This window comes from Penicillium pulvis (assembly GCF_028828015.1).
Source record: "Penicillium pulvis strain IBT 33274 chromosome Unknown contig_5_segment0_segment0, whole genome shotgun sequence".
NCBI lineage: Eukaryota > Fungi > Ascomycota > Eurotiomycetes > Eurotiales > Aspergillaceae > Penicillium > Penicillium pulvis.
This window is the reverse complement of record NW_026643078.1, coordinates 2,686,739-2,712,375: the sequence shown is the minus strand read 5'-3', so window position 1 is coordinate 2,712,375 and position 25,637 is coordinate 2,686,739. Positions and strand designations below refer to the sequence as shown.

General features: G+C 47.1%; 10 protein-coding genes across 10 annotated transcripts; 5 read left to right on the top strand and 5 right to left on the bottom strand.

The window, feature by feature from the left end:
- Nucleotides 1-1,123: 1,123 nt before the first annotated feature.
- Nucleotides 1,124-2,398, bottom strand: N7503_007577 (uncharacterized protein; the record flags this gene model as incomplete). Its single annotated transcript, XM_057067124.1, has 1 exon — nucleotides 1,124-2,398. One exon carries the CDS (start codon nucleotides 2,396-2,398, stop codon nucleotides 1,124-1,126), a length of 1,275 nt encoding a protein of 424 aa, XP_056920805.1.
- A 916-nt stretch (nucleotides 2,399-3,314) lies between these two features.
- On the top strand, nucleotides 3,315-4,250 carry N7503_007576 (hemolysin III family protein; the record flags this gene model as incomplete). The annotated part of the gene is made up of 1 exon (XM_057067123.1): nucleotides 3,315-4,250. One exon carries the CDS (start codon nucleotides 3,315-3,317, stop codon nucleotides 4,248-4,250), a length of 936 nt encoding a protein of 311 aa, XP_056920804.1.
- Nucleotides 4,251-6,766: 2,516 nt separating this feature from the next.
- On the bottom strand, nucleotides 6,767-7,983 carry N7503_007575 (isopenicillin N synthase family dioxygenase; the record flags this gene model as incomplete). Its single annotated transcript, XM_057067122.1, has 3 exons — nucleotides 6,767-7,197; nucleotides 7,261-7,635; nucleotides 7,692-7,983. The coding sequence occupies 3 exons, from the start codon at nucleotides 7,981-7,983 to the stop codon at nucleotides 6,767-6,769; spliced, it is 1,098 nt and encodes a 365-aa protein (XP_056920803.1).
- A 1,893-nt stretch (nucleotides 7,984-9,876) lies between these two features.
- Nucleotides 9,877-10,572, bottom strand: N7503_007574 (class I SAM-dependent methyltransferase; the record flags this gene model as incomplete). The annotated part of the gene is made up of 1 exon (XM_057067121.1): nucleotides 9,877-10,572. The coding sequence occupies one exon, from the start codon at nucleotides 10,570-10,572 to the stop codon at nucleotides 9,877-9,879; it is 696 nt and encodes a 231-aa protein (XP_056920802.1).
- Nucleotides 10,573-11,581: 1,009 nt separating this feature from the next.
- On the top strand, nucleotides 11,582-12,532 carry N7503_007573 (glycoside hydrolase family 16 protein; the record flags this gene model as incomplete). Its single annotated transcript, XM_057067120.1, has 1 exon — nucleotides 11,582-12,532. The coding sequence occupies one exon, from the start codon at nucleotides 11,582-11,584 to the stop codon at nucleotides 12,530-12,532; it is 951 nt and encodes a 316-aa protein (XP_056920801.1).
- A 277-nt stretch (nucleotides 12,533-12,809) lies between these two features.
- N7503_007572 (uncharacterized protein) lies at nucleotides 12,810-13,172 on the bottom strand (the record flags this gene model as incomplete). Its single annotated transcript, XM_057067119.1, has 1 exon — nucleotides 12,810-13,172. One exon carries the CDS (start codon nucleotides 13,170-13,172, stop codon nucleotides 12,810-12,812), a length of 363 nt encoding a protein of 120 aa, XP_056920800.1.
- A 522-nt stretch (nucleotides 13,173-13,694) lies between these two features.
- Nucleotides 13,695-14,474, top strand: N7503_007571 (GPI anchored serine-threonine rich family protein; the record flags this gene model as incomplete). Its single annotated transcript, XM_057067118.1, has 1 exon — nucleotides 13,695-14,474. The coding sequence occupies one exon, from the start codon at nucleotides 13,695-13,697 to the stop codon at nucleotides 14,472-14,474; it is 780 nt and encodes a 259-aa protein (XP_056920799.1).
- Nucleotides 14,475-16,295: 1,821 nt separating this feature from the next.
- N7503_007570 (cytochrome P450) lies at nucleotides 16,296-18,065 on the top strand (the record flags this gene model as incomplete). The annotated part of the gene is made up of 4 exons (XM_057067117.1): nucleotides 16,296-16,428; nucleotides 16,506-16,678; nucleotides 16,755-17,007; nucleotides 17,074-18,065. The coding sequence occupies 4 exons, from the start codon at nucleotides 16,296-16,298 to the stop codon at nucleotides 18,063-18,065; spliced, it is 1,551 nt and encodes a 516-aa protein (XP_056920798.1).
- A 1,191-nt stretch (nucleotides 18,066-19,256) lies between these two features.
- Nucleotides 19,257-22,179, bottom strand: N7503_007569 (uncharacterized protein; the record flags this gene model as incomplete). Its single annotated transcript, XM_057067116.1, has 3 exons — nucleotides 19,257-21,764; nucleotides 21,815-22,024; nucleotides 22,099-22,179. 3 exons carry the CDS (start codon nucleotides 22,177-22,179, stop codon nucleotides 19,257-19,259), a joined length of 2,799 nt encoding a protein of 932 aa, XP_056920797.1.
- Nucleotides 22,180-23,675: 1,496 nt separating this feature from the next.
- N7503_007568 (ammonium transporter) lies at nucleotides 23,676-25,186 on the top strand (the record flags this gene model as incomplete). The annotated part of the gene is made up of 3 exons (XM_057067115.1): nucleotides 23,676-24,089; nucleotides 24,163-24,998; nucleotides 25,069-25,186. 3 exons carry the CDS (start codon nucleotides 23,676-23,678, stop codon nucleotides 25,184-25,186), a joined length of 1,368 nt encoding a protein of 455 aa, XP_056920796.1.
- Nucleotides 25,187-25,637: the final 451 nt, after the last annotated feature.

Below are 25,637 nucleotides of genomic sequence, written 5' to 3'. Positions count from 1 at the left end.
AGAGTAGCTTTGATACTGCTTTAATTTACAATATCTTTTGACTATCGATCAAGTGTGAAATACAGACACCATACCACTACTTCATGTTGTTCACTCCGTTACACTGTCCAGCATTGTGACTGTAATTCAATTAAGGCGCATGATGTGCCCCGACATGCGGCAGCCCGTCCATGCCTTTAGAATGCCAGAAGAAATGAAATTCGGGTTGCTATCATCGCCGCACCATCTTCTTCGTATGAATATATCGAGAGTCTAGGACTTTACAAACGCGTTGCAGTGAAACAAAAAAAAAAAAAAAACATACAACAGTCAGGATTCGCATGTGGTCACCCACCATACTACTAACTGACCGGCGTGTGGCTTAAGTACGGCTGAGCGGACGGGAAGCCCTGTTCTCCACACCCTATGGTCGTATGTGCTAATGGAATCGTTAGAGTACATCATATAGCTGAGTATAATCTATTGCCAGCATGATTGGCCATCATTTAATTCGCTCCACTCGGTAGATCCAATGGCGGTCTTCGTGTACCATATGTCGTTAGGTTCCTACTTAAGCTTGGATTCACGCAGAATATTAAAGGTACTAAGTTGAAAGGTCTTTTGGAAAAAAGCAAACAGGTATTCGATATCTAACTCAGCATCACTTAACAGTGCTCTTCTTGGGGGAAACCATTTAGCTATCACATATTAAATTCAGATATACGTCCAGAACCACGATATAGCCAACAAGTCTCTCCCTGAAACCGGAAAACTTGCTCTTAGTCCGCCGCCAAAGGATGAATCCCGGTTGTGAAAAATCCTGTTGGGCTAACCATAAGTACACAGCTGATTGGACGAAAGTTTTTTGATGATCATAATATCTATACAATGGGTATGTACTCCGAATATACTGGTGTCGACAAGGGGAAGGAAAGGGATACAGTATCGAAGTTTATCTCTTTCTACGGGGCCGGGTAAATGAAGATTACGATGTTGGAAATGAAATGATTCGTCCGAGCTTGTCTCTGTAGGTTCGGTATCGTCTCTTTGTACGGCTTCGATGGTTTGACAGTCTTCATCAGATAGAGTCTTGAACCATGAGGCAGACATCAAAGGCATGAATATGAACAAAAAAAATGTATGTTCACCAATGAGGTAGCATGTTTGCCACATCAAAGGTTGTGAAGGCACCAATTGGTAGTCGACGTAAACTAACAAATACCTCAATAATCATATATGCCCGAGCACTGACATACAATAATATTACTGGTAGAATGATAGCGACTTCCCACCGCAGAATGGGCTTTGCCTCCCTTTGCTCCTTTTCAAAGGCGTCTAGACGACTGACTGTGTCCTGTCGCGCAAGAGCGGCCTCTGCATCGATTTTTTGCTGTTGTGGTGGGCTTTTTAGACCCAGCCAGACCAGATACTTGTCCCATCTGCCAAAGCGCTGACGAGCAGCAATTGTTTCGAATATCCAATATAGGACAGTTGCACCCGTTACAATAGAGCTTGACACCCGCCAGAAAATCAGCTCAGTCCGAGAAGGGAAAGTAAAATACCACCCTATGAGGTGGAAGGAAGCAAATGCCGAGGTCAAACAGAACAGAGAGAACTTTTCAAGCGTCCCAATATCTGGGAACCGGTCATTTGGAAAACGTCGCAAGGGTCGTTCTCTGTCATCGAGACGTAGATTAAAAAAACTCATCACGTCGTAACTGAATGTAAATGATTGCTTGGCGATGAAGTCGAGAGGTGTGTGGCGGTAAGGTGTAGCTGCGAGATCACCAGCTTGAAGGAGAATCTCGGCGGTGCTAACTTCCATGCTAAGAACTATTCCAGTTTGTACATCGCTTGGTTTTTGCATCCAACAAATAAATGTTCCAAAGGTGCAAATCACAATGGCACCCGCCGATAATTCGAGCGTAGTTGTCGGGAGCTTAAGAATGAAGCGACCGAAGAGTTGAATCATCAGCCAAGTCGCCTGTCCCAAACTAAGTAGTCTAGCAAGGGTATCCGTCTTTGACTTATCCCATATCTCGTTCTGTGTAATTTTCGGGCATTCCAAGTACTGCCTTTCGACCAGATACGCTAATTGACGACTGTTGACAAGAAAGGGTGTGCTGTTTTTAGGTTGGAGAAGCATCCCACCCATGTCGGCATAGAACCCATGCCGGAGACTCCATCTATCTTGTTTCAATCCCAGTTTGCGAAAACGCTTCACAGATCGCCGCGCTGAGGCATATTGTCCAATAGCAACCGAGAGGACCAACTCTGGGGAGACAATCGCCCAAAACATCCACTTTGCTCGGCGACAGAGGATTTGAAACTGACCGTCTTTAGGATTCGGAAGGTTAAGACAGACTGCAGTCCAAGTACAAAGAAATACTGTCAACAAAGAGGACCAAATGATGTCCATTGTTCCCCGTGTGTTGGGTCCAGAGACCCAGCCGACGGTGGTATTGTTTGAGACCCCCATAACATGAAATGAAAGCTCGATAAAATATGAACTAGGTACATGGATGAGTGGCACAAATCAACAGGATGATATAGCCACCTCATATCATACCCAACACTCATACCAACATTTTGGGCGTCACGGAAAAGACACTAAGGCGCATAGGGCCAGACCTCTTTAGTCCACTCTCAAGTCGTGATTCAGCCGTCACTGGAACGGATTTAGATATAGTTGCATGTTTTAAGCCCTACTGCTATCTTGAGAAATTTGGGCCAATTAGTGTCGCGTAGCTGCCGGGCGTGTTTCCAAATTTGTGCCTGGAACGAAGGGCATGCATGATCCTTGCTAGTCAAAGGGCTGCACCAATCTGAGATTGTAGGTTTGCAGATTTTTAATAGATATCTAGAAGGATTCAAGGTGCAATCTCAGATCAGCTGGACTCATTGGTCCCACAAACTTCAGACTTGTATACTTCCCACAGATAAGACCCATGGATGGCGCTGCGATTTGATTCAGCGGTCCAGCGCACGTCCCCGTCCCCACACCCACCCCCTTTTTTGACATTCAATTGTGTACCGTACGCGACAATGGTGAAGTCCCGGGTGAAAAGCTAGCTCGCTATTACCAATAAGCCATTTTGAGTTAACACAACCCTATGTGATACTAAATTTTGGACCGCTGATTGTGACACGTGTCTATGCGGTGTGATGGGTTTCACGCGTGCCGCGCGCCAAAATGGCGCTCGGAGACTAGAGGAAAAGATGCACCCCGCCACGATTGTTTCATCTCTTAACATATTTCACAATTTCCTTGGATTCCCTCAACTCTGACCCGAACAGTGCTCGAAGCATTCAAATATTCCGAAAAGACTGCAAGGATGACCCAACGCGTGATGCCGTCGTCTCCAGTCGAAACCTCCTCGTTATTGACGGAGACTTCGGTAGCCACATCCAAGCCCGACAATCAGTCATACTGGCCAGCCATTGGAAGTAAAGATTCGATCCCAGGATGGCTGCGTGACAACGAATTTATCTTGGAAGGCCACCCGATGCCCACATATTCATATAAGCGGTCATTGCGCCTGTGGCGTTGTTTACATATGGAAACGATGAACATCTGGACCCATCTTTTGGGCTCAATAGGCTTCATTGTCCTTGGTTTTACACTGAACAGCTTGGTGTCACTTTCAAACCTCAAGATCACCTATGGCGATGTCTTTGCTTTTGGATCCTTCTTAGCCTCGGCAACGATCTGTTTCGGCCTCAGTGCTGGATTTCATACACTGAGAAGCCACTCCTACAACATCCACCATCTCTGGGGCAGAATGGATATTCTTGGCATCTGCTTCCTTGCTCTTGGAGCCGGTACGTCTATGACATACTACGCGTTCTATTGCAGACCTCTTGTTCAGAGACTGTACTGGGGGCTTAATCTATTTTCTGCAATTGGCGCCGCCGTCACTCTGTTTGATACCGGTGGTGGAGGTAATAGAATGAGGAATCTGAGGGGTGGTGTTTTCTCGTTACTCGCTATCTCTGCCATGTTGCCTATCCTCCAAAGTGGGATTGAGTTGGGTTGGCATCGTGCAAGCATTGAGATTGGGGCTGGATGGTATCTTTTTGAAGCTCTCTCGCTTCTGACTGGAGTGACTGTTTTCGTCTGTCGATTTCCAGAAAGACTGAGCCCCGGGACCTTTGACATTTGGGGTCACTCACATCAGCTTTGGCATCTATTTGCTGTACTCGGTAGTGCTTTTCATATTGTTGCTTTGTTGGCTGCTTATGATTATCGCCGTTTGAAAGAAACATGTTGATCACTCATATCATATGTCGGACTAACTGTTGGGATAAAAATAAATTAAAACAAACGGATAAGTATATAAGATTGAAAATGACTGCAACACTCCATTTGAGAAACGTATTATGATGCTCAGCAGCCCTTCGAATGCAATCAATTTAAGTTTCAGTATTTCGTAATGAGTTATCTTATTTTCGCTATCATCACAAATCTCCGCGTCCCGCAGTGGGTCCCCCTTTCACACCCGCGGCTTCAACTCTTGTTCAATTACAATCCCCTTTGATCAATTCAAGGGGAACAAACACGGCAGAAATGAACACCATCAGCAATGCAGATCACTCACCACCTCGAGTGAAGCGACAGCGCCAGTCCTACTCATGTACAGAATGCACCCGCCGAAAGTTACGATGCTCAAAACAAGTCCCATGCCTGGCCTGCATGGAACGAGGGATTGCACATAGATGTCGACGTCGCTCTGAAGTTATTCAAAAAGATGCGAAGCGACAAAATCGCCCGCCGAAGCTGCCAACGCTTCGTGGGGCTTCTACGAATACAACGTCCGGTCCACCCGCGATCACTCCTCAACAGTCAATCAACTATAAGCCTGGGCCAAGTGCAGTGGATTCGGTAACCCAAGATGCAGCTGTCATGCTGGAATTTTTGGCCTTAAGTCGCCAACATGTTTTGGAAGCTGCTCAAGTTGACCAGCCACAACAAACTGAATCCCTGTCCTGCACTTCCGAGCTTCTTTTTACAGCAGCCCAAGTCAAAGAATTGACGGAATACCACCAAGATTTTATTGCTTGGATTCATAATGTGGTCCATATGCCTTCCTTCCTGGAGCAATGTGAGAAGACTGTGTACAGTGAAATATCCTCAATTGATGGAGGCTGGCTCTCATTATATTATGCCATATTTGCTGTGAGAACCCAAACCCAAGTAAATCTTGAGTTTCTGGCTAATGGAGTCTTCAGGTTACTCTTTACCACGCTCAGCCATTCAAACTGGCAGAGTTTGGAATTCACGGTGGACGTAAGTGACCTTGACGACGTTAAAGGGCTATTCTGACGCTTTCTCACACTCAGACGACCTGGCCCTAAAATGCTACCAGAAAAGCATCGAAAGTCTGAACCAGGCAGACTTCATGAAACGCCATACGCTTTTCAGCGTCCAAGCTATCTGTCTTTTGATATACATTGGCCATAATATCGGGGAATCCGATCGAATTTCGGTACTTCTGGCATCCGGGAGCCGAATAGCCCAATGTTTAGCAATCCATCGACTAGGTCCTGACTCCAAATCTGGTATATCGCAATGTACAGATCCAACTTTGCGCACTAGACGACTGATTGATCGCGAGATCTCCAAGCGAGTATGGTGGTTCCTTGTACGGCAAGACTGGCTACAGATTCCTTTCAACAATACGTACAATATTCACGCTTCCCAATTCAACACACCGATGCCCAGCAATTGCGATGACAGTTTTGAAATGATTGTTGATGGCGAGGAGATAAAGAAGCACGAGCAAGATCACTATACCCAAGGAAGTTATACATCTGTTCTGAATCACGGTGTGTCAATCAACAATTCCTCTGAATTATTCTAGCTAATGACGTGCCTCAGTCGCCGTAATAATATGGAATATGGAAGACCGAATGTGCCAAAAGCGTGAAGACACTGAGGCCAGCATGCTAGATCTTTACACCGAAGTTTTACAGGCAGATCGTGAGATGAAGGAACTAATTGCTGGATTGCCCGAATTTTTTCAATCCAAAACAGCAGACACCCGGGGGGCTCCTCCTCATATATCGCAACAGAGAGCTGTATTATTCTTATCTTTTGCCCACAAAGTATGCATATTCTCCTCGCATTTCGGGCCCCACTGAACTTATCTGTATTTTCTAGTTCTATTCTATTCACCGCCACTTCCAAATCCCGAGTCTAAAAGATCCTTGGTTTGCATACACAAAGGCAAGAACCGTCACCTAGTGGCCTAAATGATCGAAATTAACAATTCATAGATCTCATGTCTTCCAATTATGCGCCACCATCTCCATCACTTTCTCTTGCTACCCGATGATGACCCCTACACGCCGATCGCAAGAAATCTCTGGACCGTCAACACACAGGTATTGACGGCTGCATTATGGCTTCTATTTGAGCTCATTTTCTCAAAAGAGAGTGAGCCTTTACTGAACCCACAAGAAATCCAAGACCTCGCATCAAGAAGCTTAAAGTTTCTTCATAACAATCAACACAAAAGCACTATTGCTAACAGGGGAGTAAGACTCATTGAGAGCCTTCTCGAAATGAATTGTGCCATTGAATCCGGAATACGGGAACAATTCTCTCTACAGGAAATCATGTCTTGCGCGAAACTCAGCGATACTCAGCGGAGACAGACCTCGCCAATGATAACCTCCTCCGACCCATGCTTTGCGCCGGTGATGGGCCAATTCGGGGACGGCACGACTCAATGGGAAGATATCTTGAGTGCTTTTTGTGAGATATGATCGAAGCTAGTACTTTACTTTATTGCCTCGCCTCCGTACTATTCGCAAGCTCTTGTCGTAAATCACCAATGGCTTTCCCATTCGACAGGCCATAGGTATCGGAAATTCGGCCTACCATCCAATCATGGACCGTGACAGGAGGATACTTCGCGCCCTGTTCGGGATCCATGCAACTTGGAAGGCACTCAACTGTGAAATCTGGGTGGCCGGAAAAGAAGAAGGGGATGCTGAATCTCTCATCTCCACTTTTGTTAATGACCCGGTGAAGATTTGACAAGTAGCGATCATTCGTCCATTGCATCATTAAATTCCCAAGGTTGACCACGTAAGCTCCGGGAAGTGGGGTCACATCGACCCATTCAGACGATATGTTGTTCCATACCTGGAGCCCGCCAGTATTGTCCTGTAGAAGCATGGTGACTGCGCCGAAATCGGTATGGGCGCCGATACCTAAGCAGGAAATCAGCATGTATCACATGTACTAAGTGGGTTGCAACATGTCCGGATACTTGCCTCTCTCAGTTTCCACTGTAGCTGGATCCTGCGGTGGGTAATGCAGCAATCGAAGCACTGCAACCGGATGGTCGCAAAAATCATCAAAGAAGTCCTTCTTCAAATCCAATGTACACGCCATGACTTCCATGATGTGGGTTGCGAAAGTGCTCATAACAGTGTGATATTCTTCCATAACAATTTTGAACTTCTCTGGATCGCGGACTTCTGACGGATATTTGTTCGGGGCCTGGCCAAATCTTCTTTGAACCACGAGAGGGTCATCGGAAGGTAAATTCTTCCCCAAGTAATATCCTTCTTTGAGGTCGCCCTTAGTCCTTTTCTCGAAGTTCTGCGAACGAAGACACTCGTAGCCTCGCTGGAGACCTTCGATCTCTGGATCACGGTTCTTGTCAGTTCAAAGTCCTTGATTTTAGAGCCCAAAGGGTCACCTTTATCGTATTTTTGTTTCGTCTCTAGTGGAAGCTCAAACAGGTTTTTACTTTGTTCAAGGACTTGCTGCTGCAGACCGGTCGGAATGGCATGGTTCACGAGCTGGAAGAAGCCAAACTGTTTACAAGCATCCCGCACTTCTTGCACAAGTAGCTCTTTAGCTTCGGGATCCGTGCCGTAGTATGCTTTGTGGACCGTCTTTGTCAGTGTCATAGTTCGTTTCCCAGGTCTAGAGAACTGAAGGCTCAACTCACGACCGAAATCGATCACTGGTGGTTCTCCAACCTGCATATTGTGATTTGTTTTACGATTTTGTAATCTTTGTAATTGAAATCTTGTCGAGTTTGAATTTTGGGATCTGGCGAATTTATATTCATTTTTTGGAATCCGAATCAGTCGTGCATACCCAGATATCGGTAAAATCTCGGCCGCGGGTTTAGCTTATCGCAGATATCTGATCAGGTTTGCTCTAAACCCGCGGCCGAGAAGAGCTTCGTCGACTAACGTACTTCTAGTGATTAGGTTTCATGAAGTACTCAACTATGTTTCTTTGATCGTCAGAGTATAAGCGCCCGTAGTAGAATTTTTTTTTGGCCGCAATTGTTTTATCTTCAGACCCTTGCGACATTGCCGGTTGGAGCAGGGTCGGACCGGACATTCCTTTCTGCTGTTCTTTGTCTTCTGTCTCTACATTCAATACGGCCAGCGAGAAGCTTGAGCTGCGAGATACTTCAAGTCATTTAATGTCACTATATAGGCTGGTAATCCATTGTTGGTGGGTTAATCAGCACTACCACAAAGCAACATATATAGGGCGAGCTACATCGGGCACCTGTATGAATTTACATCCATCATCATCATCCACTCTCTCGTTTTTTTCTCTCGTTGTGTACTACTCTCTCCATCCACGTCGACTCAAATCCGAACAAAAAGCCAGAAGAATAATGGAAAGAGAAAGTAAAACCGAGGACCATATGCTGAACTTGCTCGCAAAAACCACTCCTCCATACATGCCAAGGAGACCCATTTCCCGCGGTATTAGCCTTTCATTTGCTGCGCCAATGTATGGAATTGATAGAGTAGCCATCACGCTAGAGGCCAGCGCGCAGGTTATGTCGCCATAGGACTGACCCGTATACAACCGCACAAAGCCGAGAAGATGGAGCGCACCGAAGAAAAGTCCAGTTCCAATGGAAGAGAGCAGGCCTGTACGCACGTACATGACTATGCCTCCGATTGAAGTCAATAGTGTGATGGCTAGAGCCGTGTTTGTTGGGAATTGTGAATTGAAAGGCTGGGCTGATCCCGTGCGTATATATGCGGCTAGGCTTGTCAGAAGCCACGTAGGAATGGCTACGGCATAGAGATTCTGCTGTGTCTATTCGAAAGGTTAGCCTAGCCAACAGATTTTTGTTTGATGGAATGTACCATCGTTTGAACTGTTCAGATAGAATTGTATGATGCGGTTCCTCTAGAGTACCCCTCAGCCCAGTACAGTGAAATACCCAGGTTGAACAGGTTTCCGACGCGTAATCCTTCACATACTAAGCCTCTCTAAGGCTATTGTGGCGCGGTCAAGTGGGACCTTCCCGGAAGAGGAAAGCGTGGATCATAGCCAAGCTTTAGTCGCCTCTATCATATCTACGGACCTCGTGCCGGCCAAACACTGGACAATCAGAGCGAAAGCTTTGCTAGACCCCACTGTGAAACATATAGAGATTCGTTGTTGAATTTGCTAAGGGTTAAATTGGAGGAAAGAAGCGTTTTGATTAAGTTAAACGGGACTAGGTTGGCTTAGCTGAGACACAATAGACCTCTAAATAGATGGCGACTTTTAGATCCCGTCCAATTCGGTACCACCGGGGTATTACGTGCCGATTCTTTAAAACAAGTGTCGCAAATCGATCCAGCAAGGTTAGAGCTGGGCCACGAAGGTTCGGCCCCAGTTCAATTTCCACGTTTTGGAATCTAGGTCGGACCTTTCCGAGGTTTAGGCCATCAAGACGCTAACTACTGTGCGCCAACCTATCCACAAATCTTAGTCTCACTTTCTCCAAGTAATACAGCGTCAAATATACATCGATTGTCGCTTATTTACCTACTGACTGACCAACTAGAAAGCCTACGTCTTTTCAATGCACGCCAATTCGCCCGTCTCATTTCAAGCCGTCTTCATTGTTCATATTATAATACTTTTTTCCAAACATGTACGGGTCTAGCAAACCCCTCTTCATCCCTTTCAAAATTCAGTATCCTCTCAAATCCCTGCGCTCTCAGCTCATCCTCAAATGGTGGCCTGATTTGGATCGTCTTATACATCTCTCTCAATTCTTTGTTCTTCTTTGAAGCTCTGGCATAATTGCTCATAGGCTGCGGCTCCACGATGAGGTAGCCCCCTTCATTCAATATACTGTGTATGTGCGCGAATAGCGTCAACATCCCAGAGTCTCCATTGTTGAGATGTATCCACTTAGTCACAGAGAGCAGTAGCACAACGTCGAACTTGCCCAGCGCGGTACCCGTGTACGCGGACGCATCCACAAAGTCAAAATGCTCAAATGTGCATGGCCCATCCGGGTACGCCGCCTTTGCCTGCTCGACCAGCCACGGGTCGATATCGACGCCGACGGAGGCGGCTGCGCCGCAATGCGCCATCGCCTCATAGGTCAGTTTGCCCGCGTTACAGCCCAGGTCTAAGACACGGGCGTTACGGAGGATATCTGAAGGGAGAATTGAAAGGCGCTCGTCCGGAACGGTGGGCGCCCGGAACTTAGCATAATATTGGTGGTAGTTGCCATGGCGCGCGGCGAGGTGCGTAGCTTTGAAGCGCTCAGCTTTGGAGAGTTCCGTTGCAGGGTGTTGCGGGCATGTTTCTGCCATACTTGGCGATAATGCGAGCAAAGAGGCCCGTGCTGGTGATAATATTGATTATGTCGAATGTAAAATGTGCAATGATGTGACTAACGTTAAGTTTAGCACACTACAGAGCCCTAATATAAGGAGCTAATGATCTTTAATTTTGTGATTAATGCCAAATTTTTGCTGCGCTACCGAGAGGTTTGTAGGGTTTGCATAATCTTAGTGCCTGAGGCACTAGAAACCACACCCAGCAATGCGCCGGCTGCTAGATTCTCACTAAAACTGGAGCTTAGTGATCATTTAGAGAACGGTTCTACATCAAGGCTAAGCGAGTGCTTACCGCTTACTAAAAGACACTTCTTGGTGTGAATACTTAGCTGATAACTGACTAGATTTAGATAAGAACCAACGTGACTACAGGCCAGCTCACCGGTACAAAAAGTTCAGACACCTGAAATAGCGGGTCTCATCACGTGGCTTCCCTTGGCGCAGACCCATAGGTGGGCTGAACTCTAGCTCTCGTTATCAATTACATATAGTTACAGTGTTACACTACATTGATCGGATGAAAACCGCGATAAATACCAGAAAAGTGGAGACCGGTGAGGTGACCCTCCTCGCACGTGACCTTAGCGTGGACCCACCGGTGAGGTGAACTCTCAGAACGGGTGAGGTGAGCTCTCAGAACCGGTGAGGTGACCTGCATTCTGAAACCATACGATCCTTATCGGTTTGTTATCATATTGGTCATGTGATACATACAGCTGATTGGGCCCAACTTTCACTCGATCTGATCTTAGTCTAGCCCATGGAGGCATAAAGTGTCCATTGGTTATATCTTCATAGTCGCAGGAAGGGAGCAAATTTTTTTTGAAGTACGATGGCGAAAGGCTATGAAAATGTATCTTAAGGAGTTTAAGAATTCGATCTTGTCGGGAATTCCCAAACATGACGTCAGCTTTGCTTACTGTTCTTTCCGCGTCTTCGCGACTCGCGCAACCTTAACATCCATACCAGGTTCATACTCAACATGCCATTCAGACAGGCACTCCAGGGCATTCTCGATAAGGCAGACAAGGCTTGGGAGGATATTAGCAATCGTGCACCTGAGCCGCAACCGTCTTACAACAGGCCCCCACCGCCTATTCCAACCTCTAGCAAACCATCACTAGCTCACCAGGAACAGTACTCGCAACCCCAGATCTACTGGCGGCCCAATTTACATCCTCAGGCACCGGTATCCTCCAACTTCTACCACGAACAGGGTCAACATGGATGGGGCAACAATGAGTCGCAGAATTACATCGACAGCCCGCAAAACTCATTCCATTCAAGCCAGGGTGATGCGGTGATCGTGCGCGCTCTGATCAACCACGGACACCCCGACCCTGCCCAGAAGTTTACCAGCGCCAGACTGTCGAGTCACCAGACCCTCGGTCGACCACGGGGCTGTCTGTCGGCCAGAATCACGGCACCGGTGGCCCGAGGTATTTGGCCTGCCTTTTGGCTGCTGCCTAAAGACCCCTTCAAATGGCCCGAGGATGGCGAGGTCGACATAATGGAAGCTTGGAACGGCGATGCTGTTAATCACACTTGTCTGCATTGGGGCCACTTCAACGGCGACGACTGGAACAAGCATCGCGTTCTCGAAACCCCCATCCCCAACATTAGCTCACCGGCGGGAGTGAGATACGATTTTATCTGGGACGAGGACGAAACAACGGGCCGGGGACGCTTGGTCTGGCTGATTGATGGCAGGCCCATCATGAGAGCCGAGAAGCCGCCTGGCACGAGGAAGATGAGTGAGTTCAGAATCCTTATCAACATCGCTGTTGGTGGAAATGTCTGTCAGGGTAATATGCCCAACGATGGATGCTACGAGACAGTGATTCGTGAGCTGGCCATGTGGGATGCACCGCCTGGCGGTTGGAATGAGTTTGACAGGGCTTGGAGGGATTCCAAAGATGGCAACACTATGTAATGAAAGAAGGTTCACAATGCAAAGTGACTCAACTATACCCACATCTCTTTCTTTGCACAAGGAGTATCTCTGGCAGGGCAAGTGAAATGGATTTCGCATACGACAGACCGATGTTCATCATTCAAACAAAAGTCCAAAGCGATGTATTGTGCGATACGCTCCTTGAGTTTCTTTGTCAGTTGCTTTGTCAGTGAATATATCCTTTAGAACAAAGCAAATCAAAGTCAATTGCAGTAGAGCAAAGGGAAGGTCTCTAATCTTGAAGTTATGAGTTGGTCTAGGGGAGGTTGCCATAATCACTTTCGTACTCGATGCGAGGACAAGAGTGCAAACTGTATGTCCGCTGCAACGGAGCCGGAGGAGCACTAGAGGCAGACCCTTGGCTGGCGACTGCCGTCTTGGGCGCAGCGTACATGGTTTGCGGGGACAGCGGGATGGGCAGTTGGTGGCCGTAGTGCACGCTGTGGGGCAGCAGATCTAAACTGGGGCTCGACGCAGGGTCCAGAGTCGTGCAGCTGGGGCCTCGGTCCAAGGAACCTAGCGCATCGGATCCGAACACATGGGAAAGTGAAAGACAGTTGTGGATCTGGGTGGCTGGCAATTTGCGAGATGTTGAGCAGAGCGTGGGACTCCGTACCATGTGGCGTGTTAATGGCTGAGGATAACGACCGGCGAATGTCTGGTATAGGGGGGCGGACTGAACACCTCGCCCGTTATGTACAGCTAATCCGAGCTATGTTGTAGCCAAGGAAATAGCCGGGCACGGACCCAACAAATCATCTCGAACACTACCAATCACTGGGAACATCCGGATCAACGATCGTTCAAAGAGGCTTACGGTAGGAACCACTCGAAGCCATCTAATTTCCGATCATTGACTTATTTCCCGAGGACTTCTAGGGCAATCCCCCGCAATTGTGTACTTATACCCTCGTGGACCCAATTCCTGCCTGTCAATTGGCGAAGCTCCTATCCCAACTTTCAGTCATTCTTTTTTTTTCTCGTCAATCATTGTTTTTTGGATCATCATCAGTCACTCCTTGAAAGTACCTTTCAGCAAACATTATTGTTTTTCTTTTTCTCTATCTGTATTCTCCGATAGTGGAGATCCGACATCATATTCTCCGCAAAACAAATATAGCAAAAGAATACGAGAATCAAGATGATGCGCTCCGTGATCCCTCTGATCGCCTCGTTCGCTTCGCTTGCCGCTGCCATTGAAATCACCAATCCCGCTGCCAACACGACCTACGCAGCCGGGTCCACCATCACCGTCGAGTGGACCAGCGTCGATACCGATCCTACCAACTTCAGTCTCTATCTTTGGAACTTTGTGTCCTGGCCTCCATCTTATGTTCCGCTGGCTGTAGACGTTCCTACGTCGGATCTGTCTCACTCTGTCCAAATCCCCTGCGACACCAATCCCGAATGGGGCTACCAGATCAGCGGCATCAACGGCACCAACGTCTACATCATCTACGCACAGGGAGAGAAGTTCACTGTCTCGGACCCCGTCAATAGCACGGCATGTGTGGACACTACCCCATTGTCGACCACTTCCACCTGCCCCAGCGCTGCGGCGTCTACCGTTTATGTCACGGTGAGCCCTACCGGTCCCAGCTCCCGTCCTTTCCATCATCATCATCATCACTCCCACGTCCTTCCTGCTCCGTCACCCAGCACCGCCAGCACTTTTACCTCTGAACATGTGAAGCCCGGAATCGTGCCTAAGACTATTGGTTGGTGCTCAGACTATTCCCACCCTGTGACCTTGGACAAGGTTCCCACCCCGACCCTTTTAACGGCCACCGATAATGGATCCGGTGATTCGCCGGTGGTAACCGCGGCACCGACCCAGATCACTGATGCTCGTGGCCCTCGCACAACGACTATCAAAAATACTGTGAGCGTGATGGCTTGTCCGAAGGTGGATGCTATTTAATGGTGGAAGTTTCTTCGGAGCAACCTGGTGACAATTTCTCTATGCCGATGTGCTTTATGTAATATCTATGCCTTTGAGTGCCTGTATAGTGGAATGGATTTATATCATAACAGCTAGGGTAGCTGTTCATAATATTTTATTGTGTTTTGCCCTGGCATTCAATCTTACAGCTCTGCAACCTCACTTCGCCAGCTGGTGTTTAAGCTTGTAACTTCGCTAGTCTCTACTATAGAACCGCGCTATTGCTAACACTAAGTCCAATTTACGGATTTACCTGAACTGGAAGCCATAATATACCAATGATCTCTTTCCTTTCGGCTGGTCGAGAATATTGACGCCTCTATATTACTGTGGTCTTTGCGGGTTGTGAGAAGGAAAAAATCACCTACATCACTCGAGCGGATATTTTTCTCGATGATATCAAGGAAACGATCAACGCCGTAGACACCAAGGTTTTTTGGTTCATTTCCATCTGCGAAATTATTTGGTTTTTTTTGGTTTTTTTTGGGTTTTGTTTTTAGTCCTACTTCAATTGCTTTCGAAGGCTCTGGATATCGTATTCTTTCAATGGGTTTTAATTGACGTGGTTATGTGATTTCCTTTCAGGTTTCGTTTATCTGCTTTCCAATGGATCTTGATTTGCTTTTCAATTTTCTTATGGATTATATAGTTCGCGTAACCACCCTTACAGCTTACATAGGAGGCCCTCGGAGCCAGTACTTCTGCTTGGGTCCCCATCTCACCGCCCACTTGGGTATATACCATTATGTATTTCAGGTTTTAAGCGATATAAACACTGTGCGAGACTTGTACTGGATATATGTATTTGCAAATGGTAGGTAGCGATTGCCTAATTATCAAGTGTTGCCGGCAAAGACTGCCTGATAGGTGATAGTTGCGTCATCGCACCGCAGTATTTCCATGCTGACCTCTGCCTAGATTCTCAGGGGGAATCTGATGACCACCACTGTCGTAGGCCTTGGCCACCGGTTAAGGTACAACAGAAAAATGTAAATCGGTGTGTAAAACGAAGAATATCAACGCTGAAGCGAGAAAAGCGAGCTAAGATGAGACTGTTCGTACACCTTCTTCGGCTAAAGAATCCCCGCGCCCTGATTGGGTCAGACAGAATGTGGGCGAAACAAGATGAACCAACCCCAGCTGTTGCACTACAATCGCTTGGCTCACTGCTCGTAGTAGCCTTTCGCCAACATACCTCCTGAGTATGAGAAGCGGTGTGGTAGTGAAGAGAGCTGTGCGAAGTAAGGTATACTAATAATTAAAGTAGGGAGGTATTCCTACTGAGAGCAGGTGGCGGCTGACAGTCCTACTGACCTCAGTGGCTTAAATTTGTGTGACAGTGGGCGTAATGGGCATGAGAACCTTGGCGATCAAGGTCCATGCAGTTGACATGTCAGCTATCGATAGGTGGGCAGGGGAAACACAGCGTTCTCCCAAGCCCCGTTGCCTCGCCTACACTCCTTTTCCTCTCCTTATCATTGGCTCGGGTAACCCGCTGCCTGCAGAAGTGGCAGCCACATCTCGAGCTCTGATAGCTTGTGTAACTTGAGACGCATCCAAGGTGGAATGTTGGCCTAGATCGACAACGCCGTAAGCGCCAGTGAAAGTCCCCACCCAGGTATGCCTTGTTGCAACCCCGCTCACACCGGCTATATGTACTGTAACCTGGGAATGATCCATTTTCTCAAGTAGTCTTCGAGGCTGTCAGCTTGCAACTACTCCCAAAATTACTCACACTTTTGTCGCAAATCTTCGTTTTGGTCAAATAATTCACGACCACAAATTTGAAATCATACAATAATGCTAGAGCTCAGTACCTTTATAGGACAGATTACAGGGCTTGTATACGTCACTGCGGCGGTTTTGCCCCTATGGTATTTGGCATCGTACCTAATTTCTCCCTTGGGCCAGTTTCCTGGCCCATTTCTTGCCGGTAAGCTAGCTTGTACCTACTCTGTCCAATGTCTCTTAAAGCCACTCGTCTCTTTATCTGACACCTCTCTCCTCTAGGATGGACCAACCTGTGGCGAATGTATCATGTCCGGCGAGGAAAATATCATTTGGTGATCCAAGAGCTACACAAAAAGTACGGTCCTGTGGTGCGGATAGCGCCCAACGTCTTAGACCTAGATATTCCTGAGTTGGTCAAGACTATTTACAACACCAAAGAGGACTATCTCAAAGTAAGTATATCTTACTTCGGCGGATGAGTTTATCTGAAGCCCCCCTTGATAGTTAAAGCTAATAATCTTTTTCTAGACGGAGTTTTACCACGGTAGCAGTGCTGTGAATAACGGAAAGATCATTTATAATCTTTTCAGCGAATGCAAGCCAGAAGTCCATTCAGCACAGAAAAGGCCCGTCTCTAAGTACTTTTCTCTGAATGGAATTCTCACGCTTGAGCCCCACATCGACAACATAATCCAGTATTTTTGCCAACGCTTAGACGAGAAGTTTGTGGACGGATCAAATTCTTCCCAAGTATGCGACCTTGGAGAATGGATCAATTACTGTAAGTTGGCTCCGACGATCCAATTCTGCGAGGAAGCCATCGTTATTTGAAACTAAACGTGCGCAGATACGTGGGACGTCGTTGGCCAAGCTACATTTAGTCAACCGATCGGATACCTAGAAAAAGGCTATGACTTTGACAACACTCTCAGTACAGCTAACACTGCTATGGATTATTTCTCCTTAGTTGGACAGATGCCGATCCTCGATCATCTACTTGACAAAAACCCAATCTATAAGCTTGGGCCACCCTCTTTCGGTACCATCACCAATATCTCGATCCAACATCTAGTGGACCGTCTCCAGGGCAGTGACGCCAAATACCACGACTCGGAGAAGCCAGACTTCTTAGACAAATTTATCGAAGCAAAAGAAAATCATCCAGACGTTGTCGATGATACGCTGATTATTTCTTGGTTGATGGTCATTATGATTGCTGGAGCGGACACGACGGCTATCACCCTTAATGCGGCGTTATACTACTCGTTAAAACAACCAAGTGTCTGGCAGCGCCTCAGGTCAGAAATCCCTGCCCACGATTCCAAGTCATCATTTCCGGCGACTTCCTACAAGGATTCCAGGAATTTTCCATACTTGAATGCAGTTGTCCGTGAGGCATTAAGGTTCCATCCCGGCGTTGCCATGCTTCTTGAACGATACGTACCCAAAGGAGGTCTCAATCTCCCCGATGGACGTCATGTCCCAGCCGGCTGCGTGGTTGGAATGAATCCTTACGTTATCGGGCGAAACAAGTCAGTCTTTGGCGAGGATGCTGACATATTCCGCCCTGAGCGATGGCTTCGCGACGAGACAGTGGAGACCGAAGAAGAATTCGAGCAACGTCTTCGCCTTATGAATAATACGGACCTAGCCTTTGGAGGCGGGAGTCGTATCTGTATCGGTAAGCATTTAGGTCTCGTTGAGGTGTATAAGGTTCTTGCTACCCTTATTTCTCGCTATGATATTCGCTTTGTCGATCCAACTAGGGAATGGTCAACCCACAACAGCTTTTTTGTGCGACAAAGTGGCATTGAAGTGAAGCTATCCAGTCGTACATAGGTTATACTAGTCAATCAGCACTCTCACTTCTTTTTCTCGGAATATGACATACTCTCTTACCTTCTGCACCTCTTCCCTATATGTCTATACATAGGTTATAGGCCATCTAGTTCCGAGCCAGGACGATTCAATCCTGCTTCTCTGGACCTGAACAGCCCTCAAGGGACAATTCAAACCGGTACGGGCACTCACGTCGAGTACAGCCTTACGCCGACACTACGTACCTCTCCGATATTATTCATCACTCTATTTCACGATCGAAAGGTCTTCCGGTATCTTATCACACTGACATCCCCAAGTACTTAACTTGTCTACAGCCCCTCTTACACAACATTCAGTCTTTGGAAAGCCAATTTGTAATAGGACCAACAAAATGCAGCATCTGGCAAGAATCGACACGTCAGCGCTTCAGGTTGTGCGGGGTGGGTGTTCGGGTGAAGAATATAGGGGCTTCGGGTGTTCAGCTAAAAGACTCAAATGAAATGGCAGCAGGGGACCTTCTCTACCAAAGAACAAAAAAACAAAAACATACAACAGTCAGGATTCGCATGTGGTCACCCACCATACTACTAACTAACCGGCGTGTGGCTTAAGTACGGCTGAGCGGACGGGAAGCCCTGTTCTCCACACCCTATGGTCGTATGTACCAGATATAACTTTGAATAGGAATATATAATGCTGGAGAGTCAGGATCTGAACACACGGACAGCCAAATGCTCCCGAGCGGGCGAGAGTTTGTGAAATAGGAAAGAGGACGGGATGCATAAAGCATCCGGCCGCAGGGAAGACAACCCCCTCCAAGATCAGGAAGCTGCATGTCAGAAGCTTACTAAATTTATGCCATTCCTCAAAGGTTTCCGGGTTTCCTGATCGCGACTGAGCCAAAATGGAGTGGTCTGAAAGCGACTTGGTCAATTGATGATTGGATAATATGTATGTTACCATATAGGGAGAAAATTTCCACGACCACCAATATATCACGAGGGTCTTTTATAAATGATCCACCGGAACAATATATAATATACATATTGATGTGCTGGATATAGTTGGATTCTCTCAAATATTTTGATATCGCTGCAGCACTTATGGGAACTAGTTACTTTGATTTACATTCGTTAGTACGAATAGGACCCGTCGAGCGTTTGTCATAATTCTGGCACTATTAATATTATAAGTAGGGAGTCCGCTGCTTTAGAGCCCTTTTTCTTGGAAAAATTTATCTGCTCCAAGGTACTTCTCCTGGGGTTCCCGTGAGAAGACCCATTTCTTAATCATCAGTAGACTTCTTGGAGACTCGAGACCAAACAACAGCATGTGGCCATGCGCTAACTCTTGGCGGACCAACCCTGCCAACTCGTCTTTCTCCTGTTCTTGAAGGACCTCTGCATACCAACATAGACAGTCCAGAGTATCTTCATTTGATAACCCGAGTAGCATCTCCATACCTGTCATCCCCTCCGAAAGGAGATGCTCCGCCTCGTCATACTTAGCTTGGTGATAGTACGCCAAACCAAGCCAGTAGGAGGATCTCAGCGTATTCAGGTCATTTTTTCCAAGTCTATCGTTTTGTAACGAAAATGCTCGATGGAGGAATGGTATGGCCTGTTCGTACTTTCCTTGGCAATACATGGCTAGCCCTAGCCAGTGACTCGTTGCCATGTCTGTGATTTCTCGCCTAAGTGTGCGAGTTCGACGAAAACTTTCTTCAGATTCGGAGTATTTTTTGAGATCGAAAAGAACGCATCCAAGCCAGAAGACACACTCGATTGTGTCTGCAGCTCTCGGTCCTAGCAAATAGTTTCTTCTGTTCAGAGCGTCCTGGAGAATTGGTTCGGCCTGTTTGGAATAGCCTAACATGTGTAGATTTAATCCAATCTGGAAGAGGGTGTGCACTAGACCTTGGTCACATACATTGCTTATCTTTTCCAGCCCTTTAAATGCAGAACGAAAGGCGAATTCAGCCTCTTGATACTTTCCTTGCTTAGAAAGAGCGTGTCCAATCGCATGCAAAGAATTTAATGTCTTCCTATCGCTCTTACCCAGGGTCTCAATGAGCCCGTGTAGCAATTCTTTAAAAATTGGTTCGGCAGATTGATACTCGCGTAGCTCATATCGATTGCGGCCAAGCCAATAGAGAGCATCGAGGGAATCGGCATGTGTTGGTCCCAACGTTTTCTGGAGCCCACTCACTGCCGCTTCAAGATGGCCTTGAGCGGCATTGTAATATTCCTGTCCATGCAGTCTTTGACCAAGCTCAGCCATGGTGCGGTAATATGTCTCAATTTTCGATGAGTCTGAATCATTTGGCTTCAAATTCGGTACAGGCTGAGGAGAGCTGATTGGTAACCTCACTATGACAAGACGTGTATAACTTCCATACAGGCCAGTTGCTCTCCATGGCGTCTTCGAAGATCTCTTCGCACCGGTAGCGGATCGTCGAAGCAACGGCTCAATCTTCCAAATAGATTGCTGCATGAACCTTGTGGCCCTTTCCATTTCCGCCTCCAAAGGCCGGGAAGAGGAGGGATTTTGCGACACCATTGCCAATATTTGAGGTTTGTGCTGCTCGATTACAGAACGTGAAAGAAGAGTATCTGGGTGACTTGGCCCGAGAATATCCTTTTGAAGATGCATTACTTGCTGCAACATAGACATCCCTTCTTTGCCATATCCTTCTTGAACTGTCAAGACTCCAATCCAGTAACGAGATTTGAGCGTGGATATACCCTTCGGGCCAAACAGCCTTTCCTGGTATTCCAGTACCCACTGAAACAATTGTTTGGCTTCTGAGTACCTGGCCATATGGTAGTAAAGGACGCCCAGGCAATGGTATGTGTTGCGAGTCTCCTGGTACTTCAATCCCCGCAACTGCTTGCGTCCCTGGGCTGCCCCTCGAAGCATAGACTCGGCTTTCTTGAAGTCGTTCTGGCGAAAATGCTGCACCCCTAGGCTATGAAGAGACTGTAATTCTTTTAATTGCATTCCTATCGGATCTTCGTCAAGCGAGGAGTCAAATAGACTTTCAACCCGATCGGATTTTCTTGCAGGGGAAGGAGATTTCTTTCCATGGGACGGTTCCGAACTATTGAACAGTACGTGCGCTCGTATGGCTTCATGTGAAGAAGACGTAGTGTAATCCTTATAGTCATTGAAAGTCGGTTTTTGTACAGGCCCCAGTGCGCTTGGTGATACCTCCGTTGAAGCATTGCCCGGAAAATTGTCTTCTTCTATTTTCAAGCCTGTCATTTCCGCAGATAGACTGTCAGCGCGCCTCAACCACTCATTTTCAGTGGCTTGGTTCGCTGATAATCTTTCTGACACGTTCGGGGCCAATGCAGCCTTGATGAAGCTCTTGCAAGATTCGCTAATTTCCGACCGTGGAGCTTTTGGGAAGGGTAGATCTTCTCCCTGTATATATTGTTGCAGAGAGGTGGGTCTCCTGGGGGAGAATGGATACTCGTGGAAAACCATATAGAACGCCATGACACCAAGCGCCCATATGTCAACTTTCTCTGTATATCGGAGCACGGGGTCATGATCATTCATGTCAGATAAATAAACCATCTGCATTTCAGGGGCAAGGAAAGTCGGTGATCCAACCGATGATTGAAGGCCGCTTTTCTCATGGACACGTTTGCTGATGCCAAAATCACCGATTTTGACCCACCAATCAGGGCTTTTGCAAAGGACGAAGGTATTCTGCTCTTGTTAGCAAAAATTCCTTCCTTTTTTGGAAGAAGTTGTTTTACCGCAGGTTTGAGGTCTCGGTGAGCAAATCCATTTTCGTGGAGGGATTTCAGGCCTTCCGTTATCTGCAACGTGATCTCCCGAGCTTCCTTCTCGGGCAGCGGCCCTTTGAGATGCGAATCCAGATCGCCATGTTCCATATACTCCATAACAATGAACACAGACTCGTCATTCTCATACCATCCTATGAAATCAACGAAAAGACCCTCGTACTACATCAGAATGTAAGCACGAATTGCTCAAAGTAGCTTGGTACGTCGGGTTGTTGGACGCAAGCATGTCGTACCTTTTTCTGTGAGGATTTCGCGATCGCTTCTAGCTCTTTGAAATAGCCGCCGCCCTGAGGAACGAAGGCCTTCTCAATCATCTTTACGGCCTGTAGTTCTGATTTGCCCTCGTTGGTCACGCATTTATGCAGAGAAACAGCGCCATACGATCCACATCCAAGTATCTTTACCGCCTGCCATGCGTCCTTTCGCGGTCTGCGTCTCAAATACTGGGTGGAAGACACGCTGGACTGGGTGGAAAATCGATATGTGACGCTGCCGCTAAATTCAACTTGGATTCGGCTATCGAGTACTAGGTCAGAAGGGGACGCGTTCATTGTAGGCTATTTCTTGAAGCACACTCAGCGAGCGAGCTGGAGATCGAGTTGATGTCAAATTGACTGGTTCAAGGGGGAACGAAGCCCGTTTGAAGTTGGAAAGGACAAGCCCCGCCCCAGTGTGACTGGGTCAACCGAGCTGCAGCTCTAGTTGAGAGCGATGTGGGCTTTTGAGACAGGGATCTAAGCCACTAGGATTCCTCCAGGATGAGGGACTGAGCCATGATACTTAAGAGAGTAAAATCAAATGAAGACAGAGTTATTTTCTTCGAAAGTTTTTTTAGAAACCAGCTCATGATATTATAGCTAATAGTTGTACTCGATGGGCATTCGAAGAAAGATGACATGCACATGATATAAAACAGGGGCTGGAAGGAGGGTTTTCCCGAAGAATAGCAAATTTCAGAGGGCTCAAATGCGCCACCATATAGTATATGAACGAAGGGCGAGTTTTTCAATAAATAACCAACCTCTTTTGATCTGATTCGTGATCTTTATTTTGTAGGATCAACTTCATCAGGTCGGGATGACGTGTGATACCAAAATACAATGTTTGTAACCTTTTCGGCCCCTAACCTCTAGCGGTGAGGTAAGCGAAAGCATACTTGGCGGGCAAAATCCGTCAATATCGCGCGGCGTAAGTCCCACGCGTCTAGAGTGAGAACAAATCACACGACGTCACGGTCTCGATACGAAGCTGAGATAGGGCTGAGATAAGAAAAGTCGACAGTACTTCACGTACCTGTGAGAGTAACACCTCGGCAAAACAAAGTGACTACAGGTCAGCTCACCGGTACAAAAAGTTCAGACACCTGAAATAGTGGGTCCAGTCACGTGGTTTTCCTTGGCGCAGACCCATAGGTGGGCTGAACTCCAGCTCTCGTTATCTATTACATATAGTTACAGTGTTACACTAGATTGATTGGATGAAAACTGCGATAAATACCATAAAAGTGGGGAAAGATGAGCTGACCTGCCTGGCACGTGACCTTAGCGTGGACCCACCGGTGAGGTGAACTCTCAGAACGGGTGAGCTGACCTGCATTCTGGACCTGCAACTGATTATTTCCAACTCTTATCTTATCATGCCTTATCTTGCCGCATATACCTTCCTTTCTCGGCGACTGGTGGTCGATCCATTTCTAGTATACATGTTCACTCCATTCGCACCTGTCAGCCTAGCTTCTTCGCGTCCTCTTATCTGATCAGTAATCATCGCGTCCCGGTGGGACTCTTGCAAACACCTCTGCTCTGTCACCATGGACGCCCAAGTGCTGGCCGACTGGGAGAACTGCGACAAAACGGATACTCTCTTCGTGGTAATCTGCAGTGTTATTTGCTGGGGAATCATTCCAGCTGTCGGCCTTGGTTATTCGGGGTACTCAACGCGCCATAATTCCTTAGCATCTTTCTTCCCCGCATTGCTGGCGGTCATCTGTGTATCCCTCCAGTGGTACATTCTGGGCTACTCGCTAGCTTACGGAGAAGGCAATGGGTTCATCGGGGATTTGAAATATGCTTTCCATCGAGGCGTGCTTGCGCAGCCGGTGGGCACCATTCCAGCCATCTTATTCAGTGAATTCCAGCTTATCTTTGCCGCCACCGTTGCGGCAATTGCCATCGGAGGATCTTGTGAACGAGGCAGACTGCTTCCCTTGATCCCCTTTCTTTTCGTGAGTTGAAATTCGCTCCAAATATGGCGCTCGCTGCCATATAGTATCATTGGCTAATGGACCCGGGTAAAAGCTTTGGACCACCTTTGTATACTGCCCGCTGGCCCACATGGTATGGTCCGAATCTGGATTTTTAAACCAAATGGGCGTCCTCGATTTTGCCGGCGGTACCCCTGTGCACATCTGCAGTGGTGCCACTGCGACTGCGATTTCCGTCTACCTCTCACATCCTCTTTTTCGCTCGCGAAAATCAAATGTTCGGACACCTTCGCATTTGAAACTCCACAAACCACACAATACCATTTCTCAGCTGTTATCACTAGTCACTATATGGGGATCCTGGCTTGCATTTGACGCTGGCACCACCTTGAGCTTCAACTTCAAGTCCGTCCATGCTCTTTGTGTTACCAACCTATGTGCAGCTGCCGGAGCCTTAACTTGGAATGTACTCACGTATTATGAGAGCGGTAAATTCTCCTTGGACTCTACCTTCCTCGGGGCAATTTCAGGATTAGTTATGATCACTCCCGCGGCTGGATTCATCAGCATGACAACATCCCTTTTCTTCGGCATTGTTGGAGCATTGGTCTGTCGTCAAGCGTTACGACTCAAGTTCACTGCTTTGGCTCGCCGTCTGAAGTGGGTTGATAATGGTGATAGCTTTGCCACGCACTGCATCGGAGGGTTTGTCGGGACTATTGCTACTGGTCTCTTTGCCAGTCAACGAGTGGCTGCTTTTGATGGAACGACCGAAATTGCCGGCGGCGTTTTTATCGACGGCAACTTCCATCAGGTCTTTATTCAGATCATCGAAGCTACCATTGGCTTTACCTGGACATTTGGAGTCTCTTATCTGATTTTTGCTGGCTTGGACTGTATTCCTGGCCTTGAGGTTCTTGCCACAGACGAGTGAGTTCTTTTTGCTCCCAGTCTATCCCTGTACTGGCATGGCTAACAGAGTACTAACTTATTCAAACAGTGAGATCATGTCTGGATTAGATACTCTCCAAGTGGAAGAATCACTTCACAGTGCGCAATGGAAAGATGAGGAAGATTATTCAGCTCTGGAATCCTCGGGTGGTGTTTGTTTGACATGAACAGGGGGATCAGTAATACATTCCAAGCCCTCGGGCCACGTAACTGGTAATAGTCTGTGGAGACTAGCTAAATACTTATTTTGTTGTTTGATGAATGAGTGCGTGGTTGATCTGTGTTTATGTTACCACCGGGGAAGGTCTTATTACTTGTAAACCAATTGACCTTTTCCACATTTTCGATCTCATTTGGTGCCTTGGGTGGATCTCCTTTCCTATTCGTTGATAAGATACGCTCGGTTATTGGCTAATCACTGCTATTATTAATAAAAAGCCACATTTTTATCTGACCAATGTGACGGCGTTTTAGAAAGTGGAGACAGCCAATGAAGCCTATCTTTCCCCGCAGTACGATATGAGTGCCCACATTCATTGGACCTCAAGTCATTGGCTGGTACAATTTTCATCTTTTCTATGGCGGTGATAGGCTTTCTTAGCAGGATCACCTGAAAGC